Consider the following 27,638-nt stretch of genomic DNA (forward strand, 5'->3'; position numbering starts at 1 on the left):
ATAAATTGGCTCTTCCACAGCCCCGCACCAATTATTTAAAGAGAAGGTTTTCCTACAGGCTACGTTGTGGAACAGCCTCTCTCATGAACTCCGATCTACAGTTTCTCTAGGCGAATTTAAACATAAACTGCGTCATTACAGAGACCCGGCATCCTTGAAAAGCAGCTTTAGTAATATGATAGGTTTTTATTCTTACAATACTATATTAATTGAAGGCTTTCGTGCAAAAAGGGCGTATATAGCATTTTGGGCCGATATTTATTTTTTGCAGGATCGAGCTAATTTTTGGCACACTGACTTGTTTTGACATGAAAAGCATCGCTGCATAATTGTTTTGGCTGATTTGCGCTTCGTTTTCGAGAAATAACGTATGCAAAAAAACTCAGTTTTCCGAGCGGCATCTTTTGGAGCGAATCCTTCGAAAGTGGATTTTGACGCAGCGCGAACTTAAACGGTTACTTTTAGCAGCTTCGACAACACGGTTTTTTTAGTTCGTATAGTGTGATCGTCCGGGTGAGTGTAGTTCTGAAAAGAACTGTTGTTGGTGACTGACGTTTCGACAACCTTAGCGGAAGTCATCTTCAGAGTCAAGTCCCTTGACTCTGAAGATGACTTCCGCTAAGGTTGTGGAAACGTCAGTCACCAACAACAGTTCTTTTCAGAACTACACTCACCCGGACGATCACACTATACGAACTACTGATACTCCTGGGTTCAAACCATTTACTGTGTTACGGTTTTTTTAAATAGATGTTTTGATTTTTGAAAGAAGTAGAGAAATAGACCGAAAAAAAAAATCGACCGACTTCGAATCGAGCCGGACGACAAAACAAACTCGAATCCGGCCCGTTCTGCGCCTTACTCGATTGCGCTAACGAAGCAACAGGAAAATTGTGTAATTGTATAAGAAATAAAACTAGCGGCAAATACCACGCTTCGGTGACTTCATCGTTTAGCAAAACAAAAGGTTTCTTTTGTTTTTTGCTCAACAAAAGATCTCCAAAAGATACCCTTGGAAAACTGAGTTTTTTTGCATACGTTATTTCTCGAAAATGAAGCGCAAATCAACAAAAACAATTACGCAATGATGCTTTTCATGTCAAAACAAGTCAGTGTGCCAAAAATTAGCTCGATCCTGCAAAAAATTAAAATCGGCTCAAAATGCTATATACGCCCTTTTCAGGCCTGAAAGCCTTCAATTATTAGTTGGTTTCGCTAGGCAGACATACATACATACATACTTTATTGTTACCTCCCCAATGGGACTTCGATAGAACCCCACTCTTCTTTACTATTAAACTGTGCTGAAGGAATTTTTACCGAGTATAAATGAAGTTATCAAGCCGGCCTATTACCCATGCTCCGTTATATGGGCTACATAGGTATGTGCGGCCCAAAGGCGTATAGTTTTTGAGCAGTTTTGGTCTGAAAAGGGGCATACATTTGACCGACTTGGACTGACATAGGGAATGTTTTTCACTCTGGTTTGGTATTAGGTATTTTGTTGGCAAGAAAATATTTTTTTCCGCATCAACATTGACAATTTTGTAGCCGTCTTAAATCTCGGTGCTGAATGTCACTTCTTACCGGAGTGTCAAATGGAAAATGTTGTAAGTTGATTACTCTTTGTTCCTCTTTGCTTTGTATACATTTTATTTCAATTAGCTAGGAGTGTCGCAAATTCAATTCTGACTGGTTCTTTTCATTTAACAATTAGACTATGAGCTCAAGAATTCTATCACGTGATAGCACTCAGCTATCACTTATAGAAATCGAGAGCGCATAATCTAATTGTTTTAGTATAAATCTATTACAAGTCATCCTCAACTTTACCTAAGTCCTCTTCACAAACTCTTGGAAAAAGCAAAGAAGCAGTGACCGCTATTTTGCTAACAACCCCACACGACCAGATATAGGCAGTGAGAAACGTAGCCACCGGGGGGGGAGTACTTTGGGAATTTCTGGATGGGGACGTGCCGCTGGGACCCTGGAACCCTTAGCCTATACCAGAGCTAGTTCAGCTGAATTTTGCTACCCGATACTAGAGTAAACTCCCCAAATCCCCCCATCTAATTTGATGATTTGCGTAAATTTAAACTTGCCGATTTGTTTTTTTTATATTTTTGAGTGGCAATTCCTGGATTCCTTAGTCTAGATAAAATCTTCAACCAACTAGTCAGTTTTGTGACTATTCTAGACCCAAACGCTCTGATTCATATACCCCATCCTAGAGTAAACTGAATTGTTCTTTTAGCCATAAAAATTATTTATTCATATGCACGCGACTATTTGAAAATTTGAAAGGAAGAATTCTCAAGAGAATCATCACATGCTCTGAAATGGGGCAACAAACCGCCCAGTCGAAAAAGGTCTATTGAACTGATTATGGAATCTAGTTAACTACGTATTTGCTGGAGCCCAGGTAATATATACCGCGCGCGCTAACCGGAACTCGATTTATGATCTGTATATAAACTAAGTGTTGATAAATTATTTTACATAGTTAGCGATAACATGCCCCCAATCATTTCAGATTTAGTTGTATGGCACAACAGTCCGTATAACTTAAGAGGACATAATAGAATGCGTTCACGTGACGTCATCAAATTCTCAAATCCAAAACTAAAGAGCCACTAAAGGTTTTATCCTCATCAGGCATAAGAGGTACTGAATTTATATCTGTTTACAACTTTCCAGCTCAATAGCGTCCTTCGTTTGGAAACCAGCGCATTTTGAATTTCGGGGTTATGGCGGTGCGTGACATGAAGCAAAGATCGCCTTTGTCGAAAAATATACACTTATCTCATGATTTTTAGCCATTTTAGAAGTTAAAGTATTAGGAAAGGTGCTTGTGTAAATGTTTTTTGGTTCGGTTCAGATAATCAGTTGTCAAGATAGCCAAAGTAAGTTCCAGATGTTTACACTATTTTCCGGCCGCCATATTGGAGGATTAAGGAGGTCCTCCAGCATGGCGGCTCTATAATTTTGGGCGGAACATTTCGACGAATATCTCAACTTTAGGACAACGCACACACCTTAAACTTGGAGAGCTGGTTTTTTTTTTATTTATCGTCTATAACATCACAGTTTCTTGACTTTATCCACTGAATGGTTTTTGATTTTATTTTTTATTGCGTGATAATGCACACTCTCTGTAAGGCCGTTGTTCCACGATTTTCCTCTTATTTTATGAAAAAATCTATTCGTTAATGACTTTTGTAGTTTAAGTAATTTTACAGAAAGGTGAAATCTGATCTCGCATTTAGGGAAATCAGATTTACCAGCTTATCCGGATAGTCGGTAGCGAAGAAGACGTCCGATTTTGAATTTTAAATTATTTTAAATTATAAAAGTATATTATGTATTGTATTGGATTTCCTTTCAAGTTTGATTATGCATTTCTCAAGCATGTTAAGGCATGGCTCGCAACCTTATTTGTATAAAATCTGAAACCAACCATAACTTTTGAACGATTTACCAAAACACCGTCAAACTTGGCAACAATATAAAACATATCAACCTTAATTCAGTTTTGGTTTTAAGTGTTGATTAGTTTAGACTACGAGTAATCCCTCTTTCGCTTAGTCCGTCTTGCGTGACGCGAAAGAAAACTTACCGGCCGCGCGAAGCGCGCAGCAATTTTTTTCTCGCGGTCTTGTTTCGCGTCACGCACGACGGACTAAGCGAAAGAGGGACTACTCATAGTCTATGATTGGTTGGGTCACGTGACCTTTTATCAATGTTTGATTGGATTAAAAGAAAATTGAAAATGTGGTGGCGAGATGCCATAGAACGGATATAACTTGAAGCTTTATGGTAATTGTTTTGTTGTCCCTTATATGGTTCAGGCCGGAATGGTTGGCAGTGATGTATCGTTTAAAGCCTTGGTCAAACGGCGCATGATAGTCGATGAGAGTTGATGATAGTCGGTGAAAATTCGGGGAGAATCATTCAACTAAGATCATCGACTATCATGCACCGTTTGGCCAGGCTTTTACAAACGGTGCATGATATTCGATGATAGTTGAATGATTCTCCTCGAATTTTCACCGACTATCATCAACTATCATCGACTACCATCGACTATCATGCGCCGTTTGACCAAGGCTTAAGAGATAAATACTAAAACAGGTCACGCGACATATATAACAAATTAGACCATTCCGGGCACGGATAGTTTCTTTGGGTAAAGGCAAAGAATAAGGGATATCTTTTCCTTCGCCTAAGTTAACCTTTCCCCACGCCACTTGAGATTTTACTATCGCTCGGATTATGATGTCATTAGACACGTGACCACCATAAAAATATCTTAAGCGATTTAAGGACGCCAAATTCCTATATAATATGTACTTAGGTACTAGTTAGTTATACAAGACCCCTCAGTCATGTAATGCTTTTATTCTCATCGTGTTTAAATAAAGGATCTTACTTACTTACCGGAAGCTTTAGTAACCGATATGACTTTTTGTCAGTGATCAATCATGTCTTACTGCGAACAACTCAAAAAGGCTTTTTAAGCTTACTGGTGATATTTGAAATAGGCATGTTTCATGTAATACTAGAGCCCATCACTATGGGTGTGCAACTCCCAGACTAAGCCTATGTCAATTTCTACAGACAGGTCTATTTTTAGATAAGCTTTTTTTCCCGCGAAATAGGTCAGTTCCGGTTTACATGGGCGCGCATCGGTAAGGAAACAAATAGCGGCCTCAGTTGGACATGTCCACTGAATCTTCCGGTGAAATGATGACGTCAAGTCCGTGCTTGTGATTGGTCACTGAAGTTCCTGCTGGGGTCTGAATTCGCGGTAAATTCAAACTAAAAATGGATCGGTCTGTGAAAACGCCGTGACAGGAATATGGCTATGGCTACACGCTCCTAGTGGTGGGCTCCAGGTAATACATATTTCAAGGAAGGTCAAAAATATTTTACGGAGTTCTTACAAAAAAAACTAAATGTTTATACACAGAGCAGAGAGCAGGCCCCAGGCTTAGCAAAAAGGCGAATAGCTAAGGTTCAGAGCAAACAATGGGCTTTGTCAGTCCAAAGAATCAGGTACAGCGCATGTGTTAGCAAACCTTTGCTCACTAGGGCAACCGTCGACCATTAACCAAAAACTACTTATTTAAATTCACAACGGCTGTTGCCGTGTAGGCCCTTAAACCGGATTACGATATCTTAAGCGCAGTTAATGTAAGAAGGAATTTTTACCATAATACTCTCTTTTTTATGTAAGAATATATTTTATAAGAATATCGAGAATGAAATTTGCGAAATCGTAAGCCGAATATCTTAAGAATACACCCGACGCTGAAAATTTGAAAGGAATACGATTTTGTGTGTTGAAAATTTGTAAATACAATACAATTATAGGTTATTAACTAAATAAACCGTATAAAATTTTTCCTTTCTCTAAACGGCAAAACTAGCCAAAAAGCAACAAAAACAGCACTAGCCGTATTTTCGATGCTGATAACATTTCTGCAGGACGCTATGTGCGTCACTCAGGCTGGCTCCAAAATTACTTTAACACCATCCAGACACCGTATACATTCGAAAATATCAATGTCAGACGCAATAATCTAAGAATACTCACAATAATATTTTCAGTCTAAAATCGGCAGAAAAATAAGAATATTCAGCCTCGGCCGGAAAAGAAAAAACAATATTCTTATAAAAAAAGGAGTGTATGAACTTTTTGATACCTCATCCAGCTGCCAATTTATAATTGACGTGTGTGACCAAAGGTTTTGTCGCGGCCTCCTCCAAATCGGGGAAACGGGCGTTGAGGGGCCTAACTGGCTGGAAGTGTGCTTGACGTTAAGAAATGAATCGACTCAGGGAATTCGCTTGCTGCTGGAGAGGAACTTGTCACGGGTTCCAAAATATACCGTCGGATCTGCAACAACTGGAAATAAGGACACTGGTAGAACTAGGACTTCACGTTTATTCTTCTTTCTTCAACTTCGACGCAAAATCTTAGATGTAAATCGTGGAAATGTAAATCCGGCGTTGAACGAGGATAAGAGTATTCTATTTGTACTAACAAATACAAGATTGCATCACGTTAGAGACAAAAGAAAGAGCTAGGGCTAAACAAAGCTAGCTTGAAACGCGAAAGTACGTGAATATACTCAGCTGCATATAGAGTAAAGCCAACTTATTAGGCCTTATAAAATCAGCTGACGAATGGCGATCTCAACAAAACTAGTGTAGTGTTTCCAGTGTACATCTGCAGAACGGATGTCCAACCTAGGAGTAATATATCAAACACGAAAGAGCGTGTTGCGAAAGTACGCACTGATCGTGCGCCAAAGAACGCACTGAAGTGGAATGCGGGAAAGGTTTAATGCTATTTACCCAGATGATCTAAAGTTTGCTGAAAGTAAAATATTTAGTGCACTATTCGCAGGGGCGTGGCCAGGATATTTCAAAGAGGGGGGAGGGGGTCACGCTGTATCAAAGTGAGGGTACTCACCAGATTGTCATGTCGTTTTCGCCACATGTTGTAAGTTGTTTGCTTAAAAAGGCTTACAAAAGGGCGTCACGGGTACCCCAGGATCCTCCCCCCCCCCCCCCAAAGCTACGCCCCTGATTCGCACAGCTTTCCAGGCAAAAAATAGCCTCCAAAGCACCAAAAATCCTACTTTTATATTATTGCAGTCCACTTGAACATTAACCTTGTTGAACCTTTAATTCTTCCCCAACACGTGGACGATCGTACTATCTTAGCCAAGCTTGTTAAAGTTAGTATTCCCCTTCGTCATTATAACACCTCAATAATCTTTGAGAAAATGCAATAAATAAAAACAAAAACAACGGCGTATTGTTCCACAGAAATCTGCTTTGAGGCACGGAGTATCGCTAATTTTAGCTCCCATCGCAGAATGTCCTACACTGATATGCCAATTCACTCATCCCCTGCTAATAATTCCTCTGATACGCTCTTCGTCAATTTTACATGATCCTTTAATCCCCATAAACTCGGATATTTTGTGATAAATTTTCGCCGGTTTCGTTGGATCGTGAAGGGCCTTGCACAATTGGCATAACCAAAAATTGTGCTTGACAACCTTGTATTTGGTTTTCCATTTAAAATACTGGTTATAAGCCGTATCGTTCTTATCCAGATACTTCAGGTAATCTCCAAGATCGTTAACGGAATTGAAGTTGGCTGCGTTGATGAAAGAACCAGGAATTACCAGTTCGGGACCGTACTGAGCGCCACCAAGAACCACTGGGACCAATCCTCGCTCAAGTGAATTTCTCCAATACTTCTCCGTTATGTAATCTACACACAAACTATTTTCGAAGGCGAGGTAGAACTTGTGGCGTTGAAGCTCTTCAGCACAATCACTACTGATCTGTTGATTGCGGCGCGGACACTGCCAGGTGTTATTCGATTCAAACATAGCTGCACATTTTCCATAGAGGCTTATATCTATGTGTTTCATGAGTGCGCGGACAAATGAGAATCTAACTCCATTTTGGTTACAGTGATTGCTGACACCGAAAGTGGCCATTTTATCTTTTCCCTTTGCGTAGTTTACATTTTCTTCGGCTTGTTCCGCAGACTCTTCGGCTGTTTTCGTCCTCTTATTTAACGGAACCTGTTCACCTGTAATATCCTCGTCAGCTGGTTTAGTTTGGAGTTCTAAGGGAACGTAAGCTCCATACGGGACGAAAAAGTCCGAATCTCGCCGATATGTTGCAGTCCAGTTATACACGCCGTCAGCGCGGGCTCCCACGGCCGCCACACTAGGACTTTCCTTTGAGTAGAAGACCCATCTCTGTGCATATGGCCGGTTTCTCTTGGCTTCTTCGATATTGAATTTCGGGTTGTATGTTCCTCCGTTGTGTACAAGCACGGCATCACTAAAGTTGCGTAAACTTTTATCAAAAGTGATTTGACATCTGTCTTCTTCGCATGGAGTACCGTCCCAATCTGTGAATTTGTAACCTTGTGCCTCTTCAGCATTTTTCGGACCCCATGGCTCGAAAGGCCACGGAGCGTACACCAATATCAACTTCGTTTGGTTTACTGACTGAAACGTATTAGGACTAATGACGCCAACACCATGGGATTCTTTATACTGAATAAAACTGATTATTCGATAACATGCCACTACCATTAAGGTTGTGACAAAGCCAATCCGCAGGTTTCTTCTCTGTTTCTTGGTTAGGACAAAGAAGCAATAATAGGGCCTTAGCATCCTTTTCGCCGCATTCATTTTTAACCTGGGGTTCTCCTTTCCAAGCCTGATGGGAACTGTAAAAGAAAAGGTAAGGACTAAACTGTTGCCAGTGATCGATGAATGTGCTTGATAACAGGATTTCCTGAAGAGTAAATCAACTTTTAACAAAACCAATTGCTTATAGCATGACTTGGTTTTCACCAGGCTCTCCGGCAATAGCATCATAATCATTGTCATTGTCGTCGTCGTTGTCGTTGTCGTTGTCGTTGTCGCCGTCGTCGTCGTCGTCGTCGTCGTTGTCGTCGTCGTCGTCGTCGTCGTCGTCGTCGTCGTCGTTGTCGTTGTCGTTGTCGTTGTCGTTGTCGTTGTCGTTGTCGTTGTCGTTGTCATTGTCATTATTATTAAAAAGAACTTTTCATCCACCATCGATTGCATACCAAGTACACCCATGCGCGTTCAACAACCGGATGAAACTCGATGATCTCAAGATCTCCGTGCCGAAAGCCACTTCCCATTCATGTCGACTTGCGAATGATCTAAACTGATCACTCTTTGCCTTTGGTTCATTTTATCTCAATTCGCTAAGGACAAATTTGATGCAAACTCAGTTTAGCTTACATCTTTATTTGCCGGAATGCAAAAAAATAGTTTTATTTTAGGTTTGCGTTAGTTCCTTACATTTAACAATTAGATTATGAGCTCGAGATCTCTATCGCGTGATAGTTGATGAGGGAGCAGCCCGAGCCAACTACAACGTCTAGACAGCGAGAACGAATAATCTGATTGTTTTAGAATAAAACTTTTAGTCGTTCTAAACTTCTTCTAACTCTTCACAGACACTTGACTGAAAAAAGCAAAGAAGCGGCCGCCATTTTGTTTCCAACTGCACACTGCTAGGCTTCTCACCCTCTACAACAGAATAGATAATCAATAGCGTAGCCAATAAGAGAACGGCATTCATCAAAGGGTCCCAGTGGATAAACTAATTTGTTTTTTGTGATCAGAGACAATTAATGTTGCGTGACATTAAGCACGCGAACTTTGATTGACATTTTTAGCTAGTAGTTAACCATAGATTCGAGACCCTGTACACGTGCGAGAGTCGCCGCATATGCGCGAAGTACCTTTTAAACGGGATAAAATTCAATCTAAATAAGATAAGATAAGATAAGATAAGAACTTTATTAACGTGTCGAAGTCGCTAGCATACAATGTATACTAACTGGGGACACCTGACTACGATTACTTATCTGAATAAAATATGAAATACATGTCTACCAACTTTGTAGTCGATATTCTTCCCCTTTTAAAAACAAACTGTCGATCATGTTACTTAAAGTAGTTATGTATATTTGTGTTTGTTGCTGGAGGGCAAATAAACTCACCCATTATTCTGGCACAAGCTCTTAACTTCGGTGTATATGTCCTAGCTGAGATAAACTTAGACCATGAACGTGTTCTTAACTTCACCATCAGTTTGATGTGTTCTTCTACTTGATTTGTTATTTGGTAGTTTTTATGAAATGGTTTAACTAAATTACAAATTAATCACAAAAATGTAAATTTGAAGATAGTTTGAAACAATATATTGAACTGGCTGACATATTCATACGTGGTTCAAAATTCTGCCGCAAAATTTAGCATTGGAAATTCCTGGTTGAGAGTGACGTTGTTTTGAAGATCATTATCCCCATATACTGATCAATATTTTGTACAAAATGATAAAAATTCAAACTTGAGAATTGTTTAGAATTGTCCTCTAACAGCCATTACCACCGCAATCAATTTTTTGACCGCTCCAGCGGAAAAACGATCTACCTAGTATACATTGTTTAATTATCAAAAATGTGCTCTACAAAAACAGCGATGCCTACATTTTTGGTTCAAGTATGAATGAAAATTGGGTATATTAATTTAAGTTCTCAGTACACCTTAATTGACCACCTCTCGTTAGTGCGTTTTCAAAGTAAACATCAGTGAAGCATAAATTTCCCGAAAGCCTAATAAATGAGGACTTCGTTTATCCTCTGTTTCTCTGAAGCCAAAAAGCTAAACGCTGGGAATTTGTTTAAAAGGTTAGACCAAAACATGTCCCAGCCAGTGATTAAGAGAAAGAAAATTCTTATATCCGAGAGAAATTGAGGTGTATTGATACCTTAATGGAAGTTTTTCTTTAATAGCCGCCGAAAACGTCTAACAACCAACTGGCACTGGTTTGACCTTCCCGTGATTAATGCTAAAAGCTGAACTGAATTGCATGGTAATTTAAATTTTGCCCTCCTTATCACAAATGATGACTACCCGAGATGCTGAAAATATTACAACCAAGTTTGTCTCTTCTCTCTTCGAAGAAAGCAAATATTCTTGAAGATACTGAGATACTCATAAATATTCCAAACAAGTTTCTCTCTTCTCTATTCGAAGAAAGAAAACATTCTTGAAGGCAAATTAATGCTTGTGCATTCGTTTTATACATATTCTTCAAAGCCGCTAACCCTAATTATCATGCGATTCTCAGTTCTATAAAATTCGCATTCTGTAAACGCCTGACGTTCTTCTTTAAATAAAATTGCCATAGCACAAACAAAAAGAAAGAAAATATAACCCACCTTGCTTCGCTTGAGCTCGAGTGATATATTGAACTGACAATAGAATCTTTTGTTAACGATCTACTAGCTAGAACCCAGGTAAGACCGCGCTAACCGGAAGCTTATGAGTAGCCGATATGACAATATTTTTTGTCTGCGATTAATCTTGTCTTACTATGAATAAAAAAGATATATACAGGGGACCTTGGGAATCATTATTTTTCTTTGTGGCGGTATGGCTTATCTAGCTTTGTGTGGTGTGGCATTCACATTTTCTTCTTAGCATGGGTCGCACTAGAGGGGATTCTGTTTGTTTTACCAAAAATTGGGTCAAAATTGGAGCTTTTCCTAATGCGACCACTACAAGCAAAATTTGGAAAATTTGTCAGTGGACCAAAAAGATCAAAGACGCTGTAGTGTATGGGTGGGGCAGGCAGATTTTTCCAAAATCGCCCAAAGAAAACAGAAATTCATTAAACATGTCAACTGCGTGTTTATTTACATGCAAGGAAATTGATGGGCAGTATGCCTGCACGAGAAAGCATCTTTACAAAAGCGTTTTATCAGTGTTGACACAATTTAGCCTTGTCGTGTGGCATCATGTGCGACCGGAAAACGAACCCAAAAAAAATTGGTCAGTGCCGATAATTTTAGATCTTTCGGACCGCCCAAAAAAAAAAATTCGTTCTAGTGCGACCCATGCCTAAGACAGCAAATGTTTTTTTGGAAAGGAAAGAGATTATAATAAGTGTGAACCTTGTGTGAACAATAGTGAAATATTAATTAAGTTTTCATTAAAGCAATCCATGTCACGATTTTCCATGCTACGCTTTCGATGCATTTTCACGCCACGGTGTAATGACATTTGCGTAAAACCACACGGGTTGCAGTATTCCAGTCACCTTTTTGAGATCGTCTTGAAAGCTACAAAGTCGCTAACAAGGGGCGAATGACAGGCCACACAATCTCCGCCGGTGTGAAACATTTGGAAGCCATTTGTATTTTCGCTCTAACTAGCATATCTTTCAGGGACTTTCCTTTTTTAAAAGGTATGATCATGATTGGTGGATCTTTAAAGATGTAGTGAGTAGTGGTTGGTTCTGTATTATGTGCAATTATTATTATTATTATTTTTTTTTTTTTCATTAAAGCTTGTTTGATGTTTGCCACCGATCGATGGCTCTTATTTGTAACAAAAGGCAATTTGTCTTTGTACCTCAGTTTATTTTCTTAGCGCTAGGACCCTTTCCGTAAATTCTATTTTATCAGAGCTTTTTAAAAAAAAGTTATGTTTGAGGGTCTTTAATCCCCTCTGGTTTTCTAAAGTGAATTGCCACTTCGAACTTTCGTGATATGAGAAATTTCTGTTTTATTATTTACATCCAACTGTTTAATATATATGGAAATTTCAAAACCCTAGCTGTCTCCGGAATTCTTCCTTAAGCAATGACCGTTGCCAGGGAGTGAAACTTAATGCACTTATAAACTGGGCAATGAGCAGAGTTAAACAGGAACGAAGCATATCAAAACTCACTCCCTACACCAATGCATGTGACTTGCTCAGAGAATTAAATATGTATACACTTATAACGGGCCGGGAGCACCCAACGATGGTGGTCCCTCAGATGCTTTATATAAAACGCTGTTTAGGGTATCTGGAGTGCTTTCAAAGCTCTGCAATTAATTTATTTTTTACCCTGCGAGCAGTTGGTTTCTCCTACGCCGAATGTAGAAACCAACTGCTCGCAAGGTAGTTAAGGCTGCGCTATAAATGTTCTGTCTGTTCGGTCATATTAGGGTAACCTGAGCGTTTTCGAATTTATTAGTGCGTAATGTGCCCTCTCGCCTCCAGATCGAGCGGTCCGGCTTTGAGTCCATTTTTGGGACATTGTGTTGTGTCCTTGGGTAAGACACTTTACTCTCGCAGTGCCTGTCTCCACTCAGGTGTTTGCATGGGTACGAGCAAATTGGTGCTGAGAGTAACCTGGGGATGGACTGGCATCCCATCCAGGGGGGAGTAGCAATATCGTGCCACTGAAACTGGGGATAAGCGTTGGCCTGATGGTCTACTAGGCTCGTATGCAGACTTTGCCGTTTTCTTTTTACTCGAGTAACCTACAATATCAAGTCACGATATTTGTTTATTTCTTTCGCGTCGTTTATGAGGAACTGAATACGAAAATTTTGCATCAGAAACCGCACGAAGTCCTATTAGTCTTATTAGCCCATTAAGGTTATTTCGGGCAGTCATGCATTCTTTTTATTTTCACTTATTTTAAAGCATCTCACAACCGCGAGCAGTAAAAGTTCGCAGAAACAAAGCTAAGCTGCTTAGAATATATACACACACACACACAAAAAAAAACAAACTTGTAACAAATTTAGAGAGACATGATAATTTCGCACAGGAGTGAAAATAGACATTTAGTGGTTTATACATTTCCTTGCGAAAATAATAAACTGGAACGAAGTCTCTAAAAAGTTTCTCTATTGCTTTTTCCCTCACAGATTGCATTACACTCATTTAAACTATGTACAAAACGCTAGCGAAATTTCGTGAAGGACAAAATGTTGTTCAAACTTTCGAACGAATTTTCGAAGATCCAAATCGAATATTTGACCGAAATTTCACAAAACCTCGCGAAATCTCGCCAGAACGTTTTTCAAAGCCAAGAGAAATTTCACGAAATTTCGCATCTGTAGAAACTATAGGCATTCGATATTTCGACGAAACTAAATGGCAATGAGTATCTCAGGGAGCACTACTTCTGCTTCCGTTCATTCAGCTAGCTTTACCTCCAACTTCAACTGATCTGAATTACAAGAATTCAATACTTTCTTAAATACCCTATCGACAGGCATGTGGGGCTGACCTTGGAAAACTGCCTTGGAGGATTAGACATCCTATTACAACACTAACCAAAACACTTGTCACGCGACTTTCAGTAGCAAAGTACGAAGTCCTGAAATAACTAATAATTAAATTAAACTTTAGAGAACAAAAAACCAAAACAGGATGTTCCTTGGGAGATCCATGCAGAACAAGGCAAGCAGACGAACCTGAAAATTAATTACCACCGATGGACGATATCGTGTAGAGCTAAGAGCTCTCAAATAAACTAAGAAAAACAAATTGAAGTTAAAAACCCACGGTGAGGTGATGTCGGGCCCTAAAATCACAAGACTCTCACAGTCACGGTTACATAACGATAAATTAAACGACAGAAGATCATGCACTGAAGCTCAATTCTGTAAGCAATATCGAGCTTCACATCTATTAAATGGAAGACTTTTTCAGTAAAAGTCTCGACTCACAGGGAGTAAGTACAAGTCTTTTCCACTTGATTTATACTAGTGCTAGTACAGGGGCACTCGGTACCGTTTGGACTTGGTGAAGGGTCGGAGATGTTGGTCGTCTCGCTTAGCAGCTGTGAATTACAGAGTTTGGTATCTTTTAGGGTGTTCAGGGAAGAAGCTATAGTAATAGTTTTAACAGTCAAGGTATCCTTGTAGAGTTGCACGCGAAGAAATCGAGAAAGCACATTTCTGTTGTTGAATTGATTAGCTCATAACATTCATGCTTGACGTGGCAGCAATCTTTCACGCTTCTGGATTTTAAATTTGGTCGCTCAGCCTGAAACGTGGTCCGGTTCATCGGTTATACGGCGCAACAGCCAACTTTTGCAACCCACCCACCTCCCCTGGGGGCGGTTGACAAGCTCTTGCTTGGCTACTGGCTCAGCAGTGGCAGAACCTTCCCATACCTCAGCCTTACGCGATGACTTAATGAGCATGCTGTGAGGATATGCATGACTCGCTGTAATACTGTGTGTAGGTAGTGTACATGTGGGTCGATGGCGCATGACAAAAACTATCGCCGAAATTGATCTCTTTTATGGAGTCGAGTTCAAAGTTTCGGATAAGCAGCCCTACCCAGGGCCGCCCTTCGGAAAAAAATTCAAATTCTAACAAGCGAGGGTATCACTCGAGTATCGACGTATACTGGTACTCAGGTAGGAACTGGTACTTGCTTAAAAGAAAGGAAAGCTCTTGTTGACGCAGTCATAAAGTTTCTCTTCATAAAGGTTTTTTCAAAGAATATCAGAGGCGATACCCGGCACTACAGAACTCTAAATTTTTCACGTCAGCAGTTGCATCCGCTATCAGCGTTATTGTTTTAATACCAACAGAAATGAACGTTACTCTTCTGAAAGGTGACAGATGTTGCTCGAAATATGTTTGCAAAATTTAAACTTTTTGTCTACTCATTTCTGGAACAGAACTCGAATGTTAGGTTTCGTGCAACCGTAAAGATAACTGTAAATCTGGGACTCAACTGGCAGGGTGCAAAAAGGGTGTTAACGGCCAATTTACACTTGGTACTTGTGCCACTTTTCACCGGCTCGTTCTCGGACTACCTGACTCGACACTGATGAGGAAAGTCGTTTACACGGCAAAATTTTATACCTTTATGTACCTTGTTTTTACCTTACTGGCGGCTTTACTAGTGTTACTATACTGCTGAATTGTTATGTCCAAGATTGACTTAATTTACTTCTTCAGTTATAATGGCCAACATTCAACTGTGACATTGGAGGTAATCGATTCCTTTCAGAATTCTTATAAAAATCATAGGCTATCCCTGAGCAAAAATGTTTGCTTGTCATCGCTTACTAAACCATTTTGTAAGTAAAAAAATAATAACAAATAGGAAGGGAAATGGCGAACGACACAGCTAAATTCAATATTGAATATTCAAATTCAGGGATGCCTTTACATGGAAGATGGAGATCTCTCTAACTTTCTGAGTTCTTAACATTTTTATTCCACGAACTGGGAGGTAACGCTACGAAACTATCCTAGTAAGTGTAAGTAAGTGAATAAGTGTTATTTACTAGTGGGACACCACCAGCGCTAACTCGCTGAAAACGCTTCAAAACGGCCTCAAACACCACGAAACAACAAAGAATACGACAGGAAAGCAAGTTAAGTCAGTTATATTCACAGAACATTAAATTTTAGGTATTTAAAGCAAACCCGTAAAGTTCCCATACAAACCCTTGTAAATCACATCTTTGTAACACAACACCGCTCGAAGGCAAGAGTCAATGTTCGCGTACGTTTCATTTACATTAATTATGTCCTCTCATCTCGCGCTTGGGCCGCCTGTGAATTGATAACGGTTAAAAAAAAAAAAATTGAAATACTTTCGATATTTAGGAATAACGCAGTTTTTCATTCACGAAGAAAAAAAGTAAAAGTGTTTTCTACAGGTGTAAAAACAGAAGAGAAAAGAAATATTTCTCCCTAGAGAGTGCTAGTAGGGTTTAATTATCAACTCAGCAGGCGTTATCTTGATTGGTTAAGATTACACGCCATTGTCCCAGGCGGCGTTTTGATTGGTCAAAAAACCACAATATTTTCCATGAGAAATTGACGTTGCTTTGCGAATTTCTTGAGCAAAGTGAGCGAACTCGGAGGTGCTTCGTGGGAAATGTAGGTCGAAAATCTTGTTGTTTAGCTTAGTTTTAAGCTGGCAGTTTGTGAAGGTTGTGGGTAGATGTCGTTGATAAATTTGTGGTAAGTTGTACCTGTTATTATACGTTCTTCTGTTAACCATAACAGGCTAATTTGGAGATCATTTGCGGACGATTTTGCGGGTGACCATGTTTATTCCGCTCGCTACATGTTCTGATATTCTCGCTGGAGGCGTTCAAATTCTTCCGACTATAGCAGTCTTCTTAGGAAACGGGAATGGAATCATCATGATCTCAGTTAGATTCCCGTAACGTTAATACCTGTCTATAGAACTTAACATAATTTCATTTCCAGAGAGCTCACAGAAGTTTGAATCTATTGGGCTTAGAAAAAACCCACAACAATTAAGCGAGATGTCACACAGAAAGTTAGTTTTTTATTCTGCCACAGCTCAAGTTAAGAAGATCACTGAATACAAGTTTGGGGGTGAAATCATTTGCAATTTAGAAAGCAGCGGAACGTAAACGAGATTCGAGGTCATTTCCTGTAGTTTTTGACGTATTTCCTTTCGATCGTGAAGCTTCGTGCGGTCTGCTCGTGAATACAAAGTTTTTTTTCACAACAGCGTATAAGTCTTAATCATAGCTGAGTATAGCTAACGGAGAACGTAAGTTTCCCTTGAAAGGTTGAAAACTCCATTACAGTAATTCTTCGCCTCCTTGCGAAGAAAGAAGATCTTGTTTGAGTTTATAGTCGGTGTCGACGTGTCGTTCAGGTTTGTTTAGCTGGTTGAAAATGGTATTAAGATCGGGAGAAACCGGTGATCGATTTCTTACATTTCTGCTTTTATCCAGCGTTACTAACTCTGAGACTACATCATCGCTAGAACTTCATAAATTTACATCCTAAAAGCCTAGTTCCTCGAATATTTATGTTGCGAGGCACTTGAAAGATCCTGTCGGCTGGAAACCATGGAGCGGTTGAATTTAGTTATTTTATGTATGATTATTATCAACAGGTATTTGGTTCCCTGGCCATGGAAAAGAAAAACCTAAGTTTACACTAAATCCAGAATGCCTGTAGAGGACAAACGGGATAAGGGTCAGACATCTGCAGTGTACAGGTACATAAAAATAAATTTGCTTTGCAGCCAGCATTGTGAAATATAATTTTAGGTGACTTATATCTTCGATTTCGCGGACTAGGCTTCCCAACCGCATCGATCGATCAGCGTTCCCGCAAACTGCGGGGTTAGTTTTGCAACCTGATTTTCCCATGTCGACTCTGTTACGACGTTGTATTTTTATTTTTGGGAGTAAACTATCTTGTGTTGAGATTTCTGAAGGACAGAAAATATCATCCATGTATATAAGACAATGCCTTAAGTATACAACTTATTTTGCCCGAGGCTGACCCCTTTAACTAAAGAACGTGCCGGTTTGAGTGCGACATTTTGTTTGGGTTTATCATTGGAATAAATTCTTCGTTTTAATCAGAAAAACCAGTTTGAGGTATGATTTTAAAAATTGTTTTGCTATTCAATCGTAGCCGAAGCTATAAAACCTGCCAAACGATTTAACTTGATGCATATTAACCAAAATGTATGCGTAAGTATGTATTGAGTATCAACACGAGAAGTTAGTTATTTTTGTCATAAACATAACTAAGTGATCACTAATCATATCGATCGGACTGGCCCGATACAAAGTGTTTTACTTATCTTTGTGACTGAAATTCAAATCAAGATTATTTTGACAGTATAATTATTTTTGCTAGAATTCTTGCCATTCAGGCAACTTGAGCTTACATTGCGAAAATTAATTAATCGTAGCATTTATATTTTATATGAAAGCATTGCTGTTTATGACGCTTTCGGTATCGAAGCATTGAATTTTTTTAGTGCTAACCGATTTGTTACTCTGTGTACTCACTTAGGGTTAGACTATTACAAACTTGCCAACGAGATTTCGGGAATAATTATTTTGCATCACGGAAATTTAAAGATGTAAATAGATGAGCTCTTTATACCTTATTTATGAAATTTGAAGGTACAAAAGTGTACTAGAAATTTATTATACGATCACCAAACACTGCAGTGGGTTATATGGAGCAACTTACCTCACATGTGTAATATTTGTGATTCATTCATTTCCATCAGTCTTGATGGAAACTGAAAAAAAAATTCCGTCAAACTGATGCGTTTTCCCAGTGACACCTAAATAGACAGGAGTCTTCAATATAGCAGAATGTTTTATGTATTCACTTAAGTTTATTAGAATCTGTTGGACCAGGAAACCAACATATAGGACTTCCTTAGCTGGATTGTCATTTCAGATCACCAGGAAGTCCTACTACTTCTGTTATATAGTCACACAATGTACAGAGTACTTCCCAATTTCATTTTATTAACAGAAAATGGGGTTTGGGGGGGGGGGGGGGGGGCGGAGACAGAGACAGAGACAGACAGACAGAGACAGACAGAGACAGAGAAAGAGAATTAAACTTACATGTAAGAAATTCTGCTTTGGCTTTTGATAGTCGTCATGAAAATTCAGAGCAAATAATATTTTTAAAGTTAAGTTTGCAATGCAGTATGTTTATTTCTGGTGTTGCCGTTTATCTCCCAAGTTTGAATCATTTTACATATATTTGTACCTCACAAAAGGTTGCAAAAATTCCCACTTATTTGAGACAGAAATGTCATGCACACCTGGAAACTTTGTTTAGGACAAAATTTTCCTTACAGTTTCTTTAACGTAATTTATACTTGTAAATATGTTAAATAAAACATTATCACCCTTGCCTGTGGATCATTCCCATATCCAGTCTAATGTGTGATACTGAACATTTATCATACATTATCTTGGACAAATACCTTTCTCATGTGTTTACTGGATAAAGCAATGAGATAAACTTACTAGCTATAGTTAGCAAATATAAGCAACCCTTTTAAATGGGAAACAATTGTTTTAATACTCCAGATACTCAATATAGAGTAAAATATTTCATGCTACATGGCTGCATGGGGCTGTGCTTTAGAAGTGCCTGGGTGCCACAGGCAACTAACTTTTATTTGACTTTGGGCGACTGGAAAAACTCATATTTTTCATCTAAGCTTAAATGCTGGGCACCCGGGATTTCATGGTTCAAGGAATCTTTGGGTTTTCAAATTTTTCCTAGATCACAGCCTTGTAAGTAGTCCCATGTTATCAACGTGTGGCCGAACAGAGTTGCAAGTACGTGCAGTATGTTTTGTCTTGCATCTAGCTGGAACCCTATTTGGTCTGGATCATGTATACACTGTAGGCCACCTCACAGTGCACTGTGAGATGGTTAAATTTTTCCATCATTTCAAGCCTGCAAATAACAGTCTGTCATCGGACAATTGTCTGGTAAATTTGAGGTTTTGACAGGTAAAGGCTTAGCCTGGTCAGACACTCTGACCGGGCATTTCTGCTAAAATGAAAAATATTTTAACTGGAAATTTGTGACCGAATATGGGACAAGTTATTTTGTTATACTGCCACACAATACTACGCAAAAAAGCTTTGTTATCGGTTTTGTTTTTATCCCAATTCTAAGAATTTTATCACGCGCAGTGTGTCGTCTCAAATGTTATAATGTCAAATGTCAAATGTTATAATGTCGAATTGTAAACACATCACATCAGCGCCACTATCCCTACATGCATTTTGCGGTGGCGTTGTGAAAGATTGTGAAGCCCCATTTAGTCTGAATTACATTCATCTGAAAAACTACTAAAAACTGAGGTCTTATGTAATTACTCGTTGTTTGTTGCTACCAATTGTTGTGGAATTAATTTTCAGCCGTAATACATTGGCCCAATTATAATAGTATGGAAATTGAATACACGGCCCAAATGCTCACGTTTCATTTATCTGAATGCGATCGCTTTCAAAAACTTTAAAACCTCTAAAATGAAACCAAATGTTTTTCTAGTCCGTGTGATAAAAAATCAGTTTAATTTTTAACTCTTATAGTTTTTTTTATGTCTGTCAGTGTGGTTGAAATATAGTTTCTGTACCACAGAAATGTTTGTATGAAAAGCGTGAATGTACAGATTAGTCACGCTTTATAGTCACGACCGCCTCCATTTCCACATTTTAAATAATTGCACGAATTTTTTATTCAATTGACCCCAAAAACATCCAGAGGAAACTTGCTTTCAGAAAAAGTCGAAGAATTCATTTCAGCCAATTTTCAAGTCTCTGAATGTCCACGCGGGAGTTTGTTTCATCGCTTTTCCCGTTTTCCTTAGACGTCTTGGGAAACTTGTTACGTTGGAAACGCTTGTGTGACTAGGGGTATAAATGTTTGTAAATTTGTCAATTTTCAACAGGTAAAATAATACCAGAAGTAATGTAAAGGTCCCCTTGCTGGTGCTAGTAGCAATTTTACACTCAGTTGACTTTTAAGCTTTTCAAATTTACAACCAATATTTTGGCGAAGAGTCTACACTAAAATACCAAAATGTCTCAAATGTCTCTTTTTAATTTCTAACGACAAACAATTTTTTTTGTCCGACCAGACTGGCTTTTTGTCAGGTCAAAACTGGTCCTTGTCCTGACAAATGACCTGCCTATAGACAAAAATTATTTGCAGGCTTGTCATTTGGTCACACAATGCAGGTCAATCGCACAATGGCTTTTGTGCAACTTGCATGCACATTTGGATAAACTGTCAAGGCCACTGAGTGCAAGTTCTTTATGCAAGTTCAAATTACAACAACTTGCTCAAACAGTTAGCCAGGCTTTTGCAGCACAGAATTTTGCTTAGTTTTTCAAACCAGGTGATAAAGTAATCATTTTATTGTTTCACCCATATCAGGTTTGTCATGCACAAAGAATTCTATCATTTCAAAGAATTCAAGTTTGATATGAGCCGTTGCTTCTTACAGGGACAGTGAAGAAAAAGACTTATCTAGATTGTTAGACCTGCTGAACACTCCAGCCAGCAAACAACAGGTATTATTTTGTAAAATGCAAAGTTAACATAATTCTACATGTATGAATTGTTTTGCTTCTCTGAGCGATAAAGTGACATTTTTTGCTGGTTTGTAATAACATGTACATGTACAATGAACGAGTACTTGTACATACATTTTATGAGTTGGGTTTCTATAGTCTTTACACTAAATAGGTTCTTTAATATCTTTTAGCTTCCATCCATCTCATGGATACCAGATGAAAACCAGAACACGACATCCAATCCATGGGCTGCTCAAACAAATGGTGTATTGCCGCATCAACACCAGTCAACAGAAGCTCTGGCTTTGGAGAAGTTCAGGTAAGAAACATTCTTATGTAGTACAATGTGTATAGTGAAAGCCTGTCACCCTTGAATGAATACTGGGAGCTTTATAATGTAAAGGGTGTGTTTCTTTGGGATGACCTGGATTAGTCAGCGTCTGTGATCTATGATCTATGAGCAAAGGTCACGTTGATCATCAGGGGTTTTCATCAGCATTTTCACCAGGAAGGCAACTGGTTTTCACAGGCAGGCAAAACTTTTTTAACTGAGCTTCTTTATAAGACTTTCCTATAGATCGTCAAACCAGGTGGGCAAAACTATCCTATCAGTTGGTAATTTTGCCCAGTGCCCAGCTCTTAGTGAAACTCCTGAACCAAGGTGCATTAAAAGAAACTGATGAATCCTCAACAGTGCAGATTCATTGGTTCCTTTGATTCATTGTTAATTCAAGTGACCTTGGATCATTGATCCTGATCTGGACCATCCCAAAGAAATTTTCCTAAAAATCTAGCTTGTGATCTAAACCCTGGCAAGTAATTGAGTAGAAACAGTTAAAAATATGTTTTATTAGCTTCATTGTAAACATTATTATTGTTTGTATTGTTATTTATGTGTAGGACTGTTTATTGTACATAACAAACTGTTTGCCTATTTTCCTTTGCTAACAGCTCCAGGTATCAAGGAGTCAGGAATTTCAGCTCACATACCTACCACACTTATTTTAACCAGGTTGGTTAATGGGAACGGTAACTGTTGTAAAAATAACATTCTGCAAACACCTTTACAATGTAATGTTGGTACTCATTGATTCTACATGTTAAGTTTTGTTCATTTACTGTAGTTGTGTTTGCTTTGAATTTTTTTTAAATACCAATTTGGTTTTAGTTGTTTTCCAGCTGTGTTTGAGATTAGGATAATATATATGAGACAAAAGGAAACAAAAATCAAACTAACTTGGAAACTTTTAAACCCAAATCAAGTGTGTATGAATTAAGTTGTAGATTAATTACTCTACATGTACATGAATGTGTTTTAAAAATATCATTCCTTTTTTTTTTTTAGATTTTCACAGCCCTTGTAAAGCAAAGAGTCTGTTACCTGTGAGTATCATCCAATGCATACAGATTACATTTGTATAGATCTATGCACAAGGGCCGTACAGGAGAATATCGGCCCTACCTGTAGGTGATGACAGTATGGATCAAGCCTAGCAAAGTCTGTAAGGAAAAAAAAAAGTGGCCAATATTGTCTTGGTACAGTTCACACCATGGATGTTTGGTGAATAAGAAACTTACAATGTACATTATATGGCAGGATTTATTGTTTAAAAAGATTTGAAGAAGATTAACTTGGTCTAATACTTACAAAATATTTGACTGGCATTTATTAGTGCATTCTTGTTCAGGGTTGTAGCTAAGAAAATACAATATAGTCTCCTGGTTAAGATTTCATTGAGCCGGTCACCATTTTTTGTGAGAGACATGGAACAAAATTTTCATCCCCAATCTTTTGCGATGCCTTGAATGCAGGGCTACCAAGCGTGGCTTTTACAAGATGGTGGACACAGTAGACGGAAAGGGAACACGCTAAACAAGTGCTCAAAACAATATTTTATTTCAATTACTTTACTCATTTTTGTGGCACTGATACTCAAGGTAGTCAGAAATTTATTCCAAACTTTTCATTTAGACAGATCAATATGGTTGAGATATTGAATGATTGTATATGTGTAACCTAAAAACCGTTTGCTGTGTTTTACCACGTGATAGCCCGCCAAAATCCAGCCTGTTATCACCTCTTTCTCAAGAAGCAAAATACTCAGTGCTTAGCAACAACCCTGCTTGTTGACGTATTTTATGTATTGGGCCAGCCCTCTGAACTGTCTTAAACATTACAGCATGCTAGATAATGGTAATATTTCTAAAAAATAGGATTAAAACAGGATTAATTGTCCTAAAAATTAATTCATCCAGAAATTACATGTATACCTTTTCCAAGCAAATCAACTGGCCTGTAAAGAAATCATTTAATTTACATGTAATTATAGTAATTTTAAGTCCTAGACTCAAAGGGTAAATTTAGTATTTGTCTTTCCCAAAGGAAATTAACAGAAATGCATGATGGTGTAGAATGTATTTGAGATCTTTTTTTTTTTTTGGTTTCTAGAGAATGGATTGAAAGAGTTCCTCCAGAGAATATCCTCCGAGTGCTAATATGCCTCAGAATGTTAATGAGAGACCATGTTTTTCAGGTACAGTCAGGGCGACCAGTTTGAAATTCTGCATGTTGTTCACCCACAGAGCCTCGGGCAATATGGTTCACTTACATGTACATGTACACTGGAGCAGAAATGATTACTGCAAGAAGCACTTGTACATGATGTTATACTATATTAATAAATAGTGACCAATTTTGGGGGATTGTCTACCGACAACTTTTTGCTCACTAAAAAGAGGGTGATGATTAAATAAATGTAATACACGTATGGTGTTACTTACTTAGCTCTAGACAAGAATGGTATTAGACATGATTGAAGTAATTTCTGTTGTTTGACTGTTTGAATTGTTGAATTCATAAATCTATCTCCTTGTCAAACTATAGGTTGAGTTTTTTAATCTTGGTGGAGTTAAAGTTCTGTCAGAGGTAAGAGCAATATACAGGCCTATTATCTCGCCCACTGTTGGTGCATGTATGAGCTACACAGTAGTGGTTACACTAGTGGTTAGTGTCGTGGACCCTGTATCAAGTGATAAGGCTTCAAACCCTGGGACCCGTTTCTGGAAAGCCCCGGAAACTTTTCAGGCCCACAAAGCCATTTTTAGTTAATTGGTATTTAAAGACAGAGGGGTCTGTATGCCTGAAACTTCTTGTATGAAGGGAACCTCTGTTCATAATTATTAAGAATTTGTGCATAAAACAGCTCTGTAGTCATAAGTTTGGAGATTTTGCTACGGCTTTTCGGGTGAAAAAATGTTTCAGGACCTTCGAGAAACGGGTCCCTGGTCAGGATCATTGTGTTGTGTTCTTGGGCAAGACACTTTACTCTCACAGTCCATCTCTCCGCCCAGAAGAGAGTAGAAATACATCATACCCCTAGTCTAAGAAACTGTGAATGAAATCTGTTCTCATGGGTCTCTGGGCTTGAACACAGGCTTTCCCACCTACTTTCTAGGTAAAATATAATTATTGCAAATGAGCAGTTTGTCAGTCGGTTAGTAGGTTGCTTGTTCATCCATAAACATTTAGGAATTGTTCAGGAGGGGAAAAAAAGTGGCTGCCAAAGACATGAACTAGCCCCAGTGTTGAAGGCTGGATAACGATATCCACTGGATAAATCGCTATCCACTGGATAAGTTGTAACAAAGCAATGCATGCTATCCACTGGATAGCGATTTATCTGGTTGATAGTGTTATCCACCTTTCAAACAACCCAGGCCTGATCTCTTGCATTTGGGGCCAGGATCATTGTATTGTGTTTTTGGACCAGGAACTTTACTCTCACAGTCCCTCTCTCCACCCAGGTGTATAAATGGGTACCAGTGAATTTATTAATGGTGCAGGGTGGGGTAGCTGTGAGATGCATCTCATCCAAGGGGGAGTAGAAATACATCATCACCATTATATGTACAAGTAATCTCTTCATGCTACAGAAACCAGAGATAAACTCTGTTCTGATGGGCTACCATGCTTGAACACAGGTCTTACACAGTATTACATTGTACCAACTTTAAAATTTAAAATTGCATTATACACTGATACCTAGACTAAAAGCATGAGATGAAGTTCATGTAGTTTTGAGTATAACAACCAAACTTGTACAATGTAATTAATGAATCTGTAAATAACGATAATTACCATTTTATTATCAAGCCTTACATTCTCTTCTACAATAGTCTATGTGGCTACTGAAGGTTGTGATGTACGTAGTGCAAGTAATTTCAACTCTCTGTCAGCTTACATATAATGAGATGTTTTGTATTCAACAGCGGTTACAGCTACTGACAGAAAGTTACCTTGAGAATGGAGAAGAGCCATTTACTGTTGACATTTTGAAAGAAATGACAAGTAAATACCTTGCTTATTGTGTTTTTGAAACAAGTTGTGGTACTAAACATTTCAAGATTTATGTACAATGTCGAGCACAACAACATTGTAGACTCTAGAAAAAGCATGGCAAAATCAGTTGCTTTCTCCAACAGTAAAGCCGCCTATACATTTACCTCACAGCAATGAACTGTACATTGTAGAAAACCTATAGAGTGTAGTACATGTGAAAGGCATGCTTTACTTGTGCCGCACTCATTATTGTAATGTCACAGTCACACCTTTATATTTGTTATTCTCATCCTCAGATATTTGTCAGAAACTGTCTGCAGATGTCAAACAGCGAGAGTGGCTGGTAGCATGTTGTACACACAAAGTATGTGAGAATGGCACCCAAGTTGCTGATGCAGTACTTGCACTAAATTCTATGACAGAAGTCATAATTATTGTATCTGACAATTAAGACTGTTATCATTTATTTGATAATTAGCCTCGCAAAAGTTTATAACTGTGTCTTTCAGTGACTTAAGATGTTGAATTATGAATTTCGTTGTCAATCATTGTTTCAACAAAAACTAACCTAACCCTGAAAAATTAAGATGAAACAAAAGGGATTGAAACCAGCCATTTACAAGCCACAGATGTGGCATTTTGAACAAGTTGAAGTGGACTTTAGAGACATCTGCTGAGATAATTGACAGCAGTGTGAAATGCAAACATACCCCCTCCCTTGAACTCCTACGTGTAAACGTACATGTAAACAAGGGCCCAGGGTGCTAAAATGAATCATCGCAATGGTTAAAGAGGTGCAGCTGACTTCACAACATATATCACTCATTGAAAACAACGTGTTGTCTGTCTTAGGAGTCTCTATGGAGTCCAAAAACTTAAGATGTTTAGATGTTTAATATGTTAACCAAAATTCTTGAAAGAATTTTTGTCTCTCAGTACAACTTACAGTAATTGGCAAAGACACAAAGACAAGGGAATCAATCAGATTAATTTGTGGATTTGCAGTAGACCACTGACAACAAGTACACTTATGTACTTATAAAATGTACCAAATTATTTTAAAACCTGGCCTCATATGAAAATTATACATGTGCACGCTAACTTTTGTCATGTTAATGTTTTCTCTGCCAGGCTCTTGTTCTCCTCTTGTCTGCCAGCGATGTTATGGTACTTCATTGTTCCCTGTATGCCTTGATTGGTTTGGCTCAAAGGTCAGCTGTATGTAACATGTCTTATTGAAGCCATTAAATTACATAGCTGATTATGTTTACTTACGTGGAGGCACAGTGGCCTCGGGGTTAGTGTGCTCTACTCTGGATCAAGTGGCCTGGGTTTGAGCTCTGTTTGGAGACATTATGTTGTGTTGATGGACTAGTATCCCATCCAGGGGGGAGTAGAAATATTCCTAGCTACTTGGCTTGTATGTAGACGTTATCTTTTTTATGTCTACTTACATACAGTGTAGTTAAAACCAGCGAAAAAAAGTACACAATCTCTTGTTTCTTTTTCAAAACAGTGAAAGACCACGAGCCTTGATTGGTGAATTGAACTGCACTGAGATACTGTTAAGAATATTGCAGGAATATGATGTGCTTTCCAAAACGTAAGTAATGAGAAGAAAGGTGTATACTGTTATGAAAAGCTACATGTACAAATAAGATATCCCTCACATTGTGCTTGACTCTTTCCAGAAGTGTTTTCAAAGTGCTGCCAGTACAGTGTACAGTAGGTTCTTGTAGTCACTATCACGGTTGTCCTCTAGATTTTATTTTCATCTAGGTTGGACTGTGGTTGTTTTGAGGACACCTTGGCGGTGATGGACAAAACACTGACCCCTAGTCCATGGACTACCCTAATGGACTACCCAAATGGACTACCTTAAAATGGACCACCCCTAAAAAATACTATTTCAGATGAGTGGTATGTTAAGAGCTGCAATTACATACTTACATTGCACAGAGGATTTGTCCAAGTGTACTGTTTGAAAATTGGTCCATACTCCAGTAACAAAGGAGGAGGAAGCTTCGATAGATTACCATATACTGAGTCT

The 27,638-nt window shown here is 38.6% G+C and overlaps 2 protein-coding genes across 11 annotated transcripts in view; one reads left to right on the forward strand and one right to left on the reverse strand.

Annotated features, from left to right (window-relative positions):
* Positions 1 to 5,933: 5,933 nt before the first annotated feature.
* Positions 5,934 to 18,528, reverse strand: LOC110053312 (4-galactosyl-N-acetylglucosaminide 3-alpha-L-fucosyltransferase FUT6-like). 2 transcript variants are annotated; one of them, XM_089284511.1, is made up of 2 exons: positions 18,380 to 18,528; positions 5,934 to 8,269 (listed from the first exon to the last, which is right to left on the reverse strand). In XM_089284511.1, exon 2 carries the CDS (start codon positions 8,229 to 8,231, stop codon positions 6,915 to 6,917), a length of 1,317 nt encoding a protein of 438 aa, XP_089140637.1. In that variant the 5' UTR covers positions 8,232 to 8,269; positions 18,380 to 18,528; the 3' UTR covers positions 5,934 to 6,914. The 2 variants fall into 2 exon arrangements, with proteins under 2 accessions (XP_089140637.1, XP_089140636.1); XM_089284510.1 differs by lacking the exon at positions 18,380 to 18,528 and adding an exon at positions 10,805 to 10,873.
* LOC110053313 (serine/threonine-protein kinase Nek10-like) overlaps positions 14,012 to 27,638 on the forward strand; it is a 35,030-nt gene continuing 21,403 nt past the window's right edge. For 3 of the 9 annotated variants that reach the window (XM_089284509.1, XM_089284500.1, XM_089284507.1), the window contains exons 1-12: positions 16,203 to 16,363; positions 17,280 to 17,384; positions 21,180 to 21,246; positions 21,441 to 21,568; positions 22,201 to 22,261; positions 22,595 to 22,632; positions 23,699 to 23,783; positions 24,134 to 24,175; positions 25,519 to 25,597; positions 25,885 to 25,952; positions 26,720 to 26,799; positions 27,105 to 27,191. In XM_089284509.1, coding sequence (XP_089140635.1) covers positions 17,335 to 17,384; positions 21,180 to 21,246; positions 21,441 to 21,568; positions 22,201 to 22,261; positions 22,595 to 22,632; positions 23,699 to 23,783; positions 24,134 to 24,175; positions 25,519 to 25,597; positions 25,885 to 25,952; positions 26,720 to 26,799; positions 27,105 to 27,191 — 785 coding nt within the window. In that variant the 5' untranslated portion in view covers positions 16,203 to 16,363; positions 17,280 to 17,334. The other 6 variants (XM_089284501.1, XM_089284505.1, XM_089284506.1 and 3 more) reach the window with 6 other exon arrangements.

This window comes from Orbicella faveolata, unplaced genomic scaffold (genome assembly GCF_042242905.1).
Source record: "Orbicella faveolata isolate gen_17 unplaced genomic scaffold, um_ofav_v1 contig_13, whole genome shotgun sequence".
In the NCBI taxonomy this organism is placed as follows: Eukaryota; Metazoa; Cnidaria; class Anthozoa; order Scleractinia; family Merulinidae; genus Orbicella; species Orbicella faveolata.

Excerpts from the sequence above, each read along its gene's own strand:
- LOC110053312 (XM_089284511.1), bottom strand. The coding sequence starts at position 8,231 with ATGAATGCGGCGAAAAGGATGCTAAGGCCCTATTATTGCTTCTTTGTC.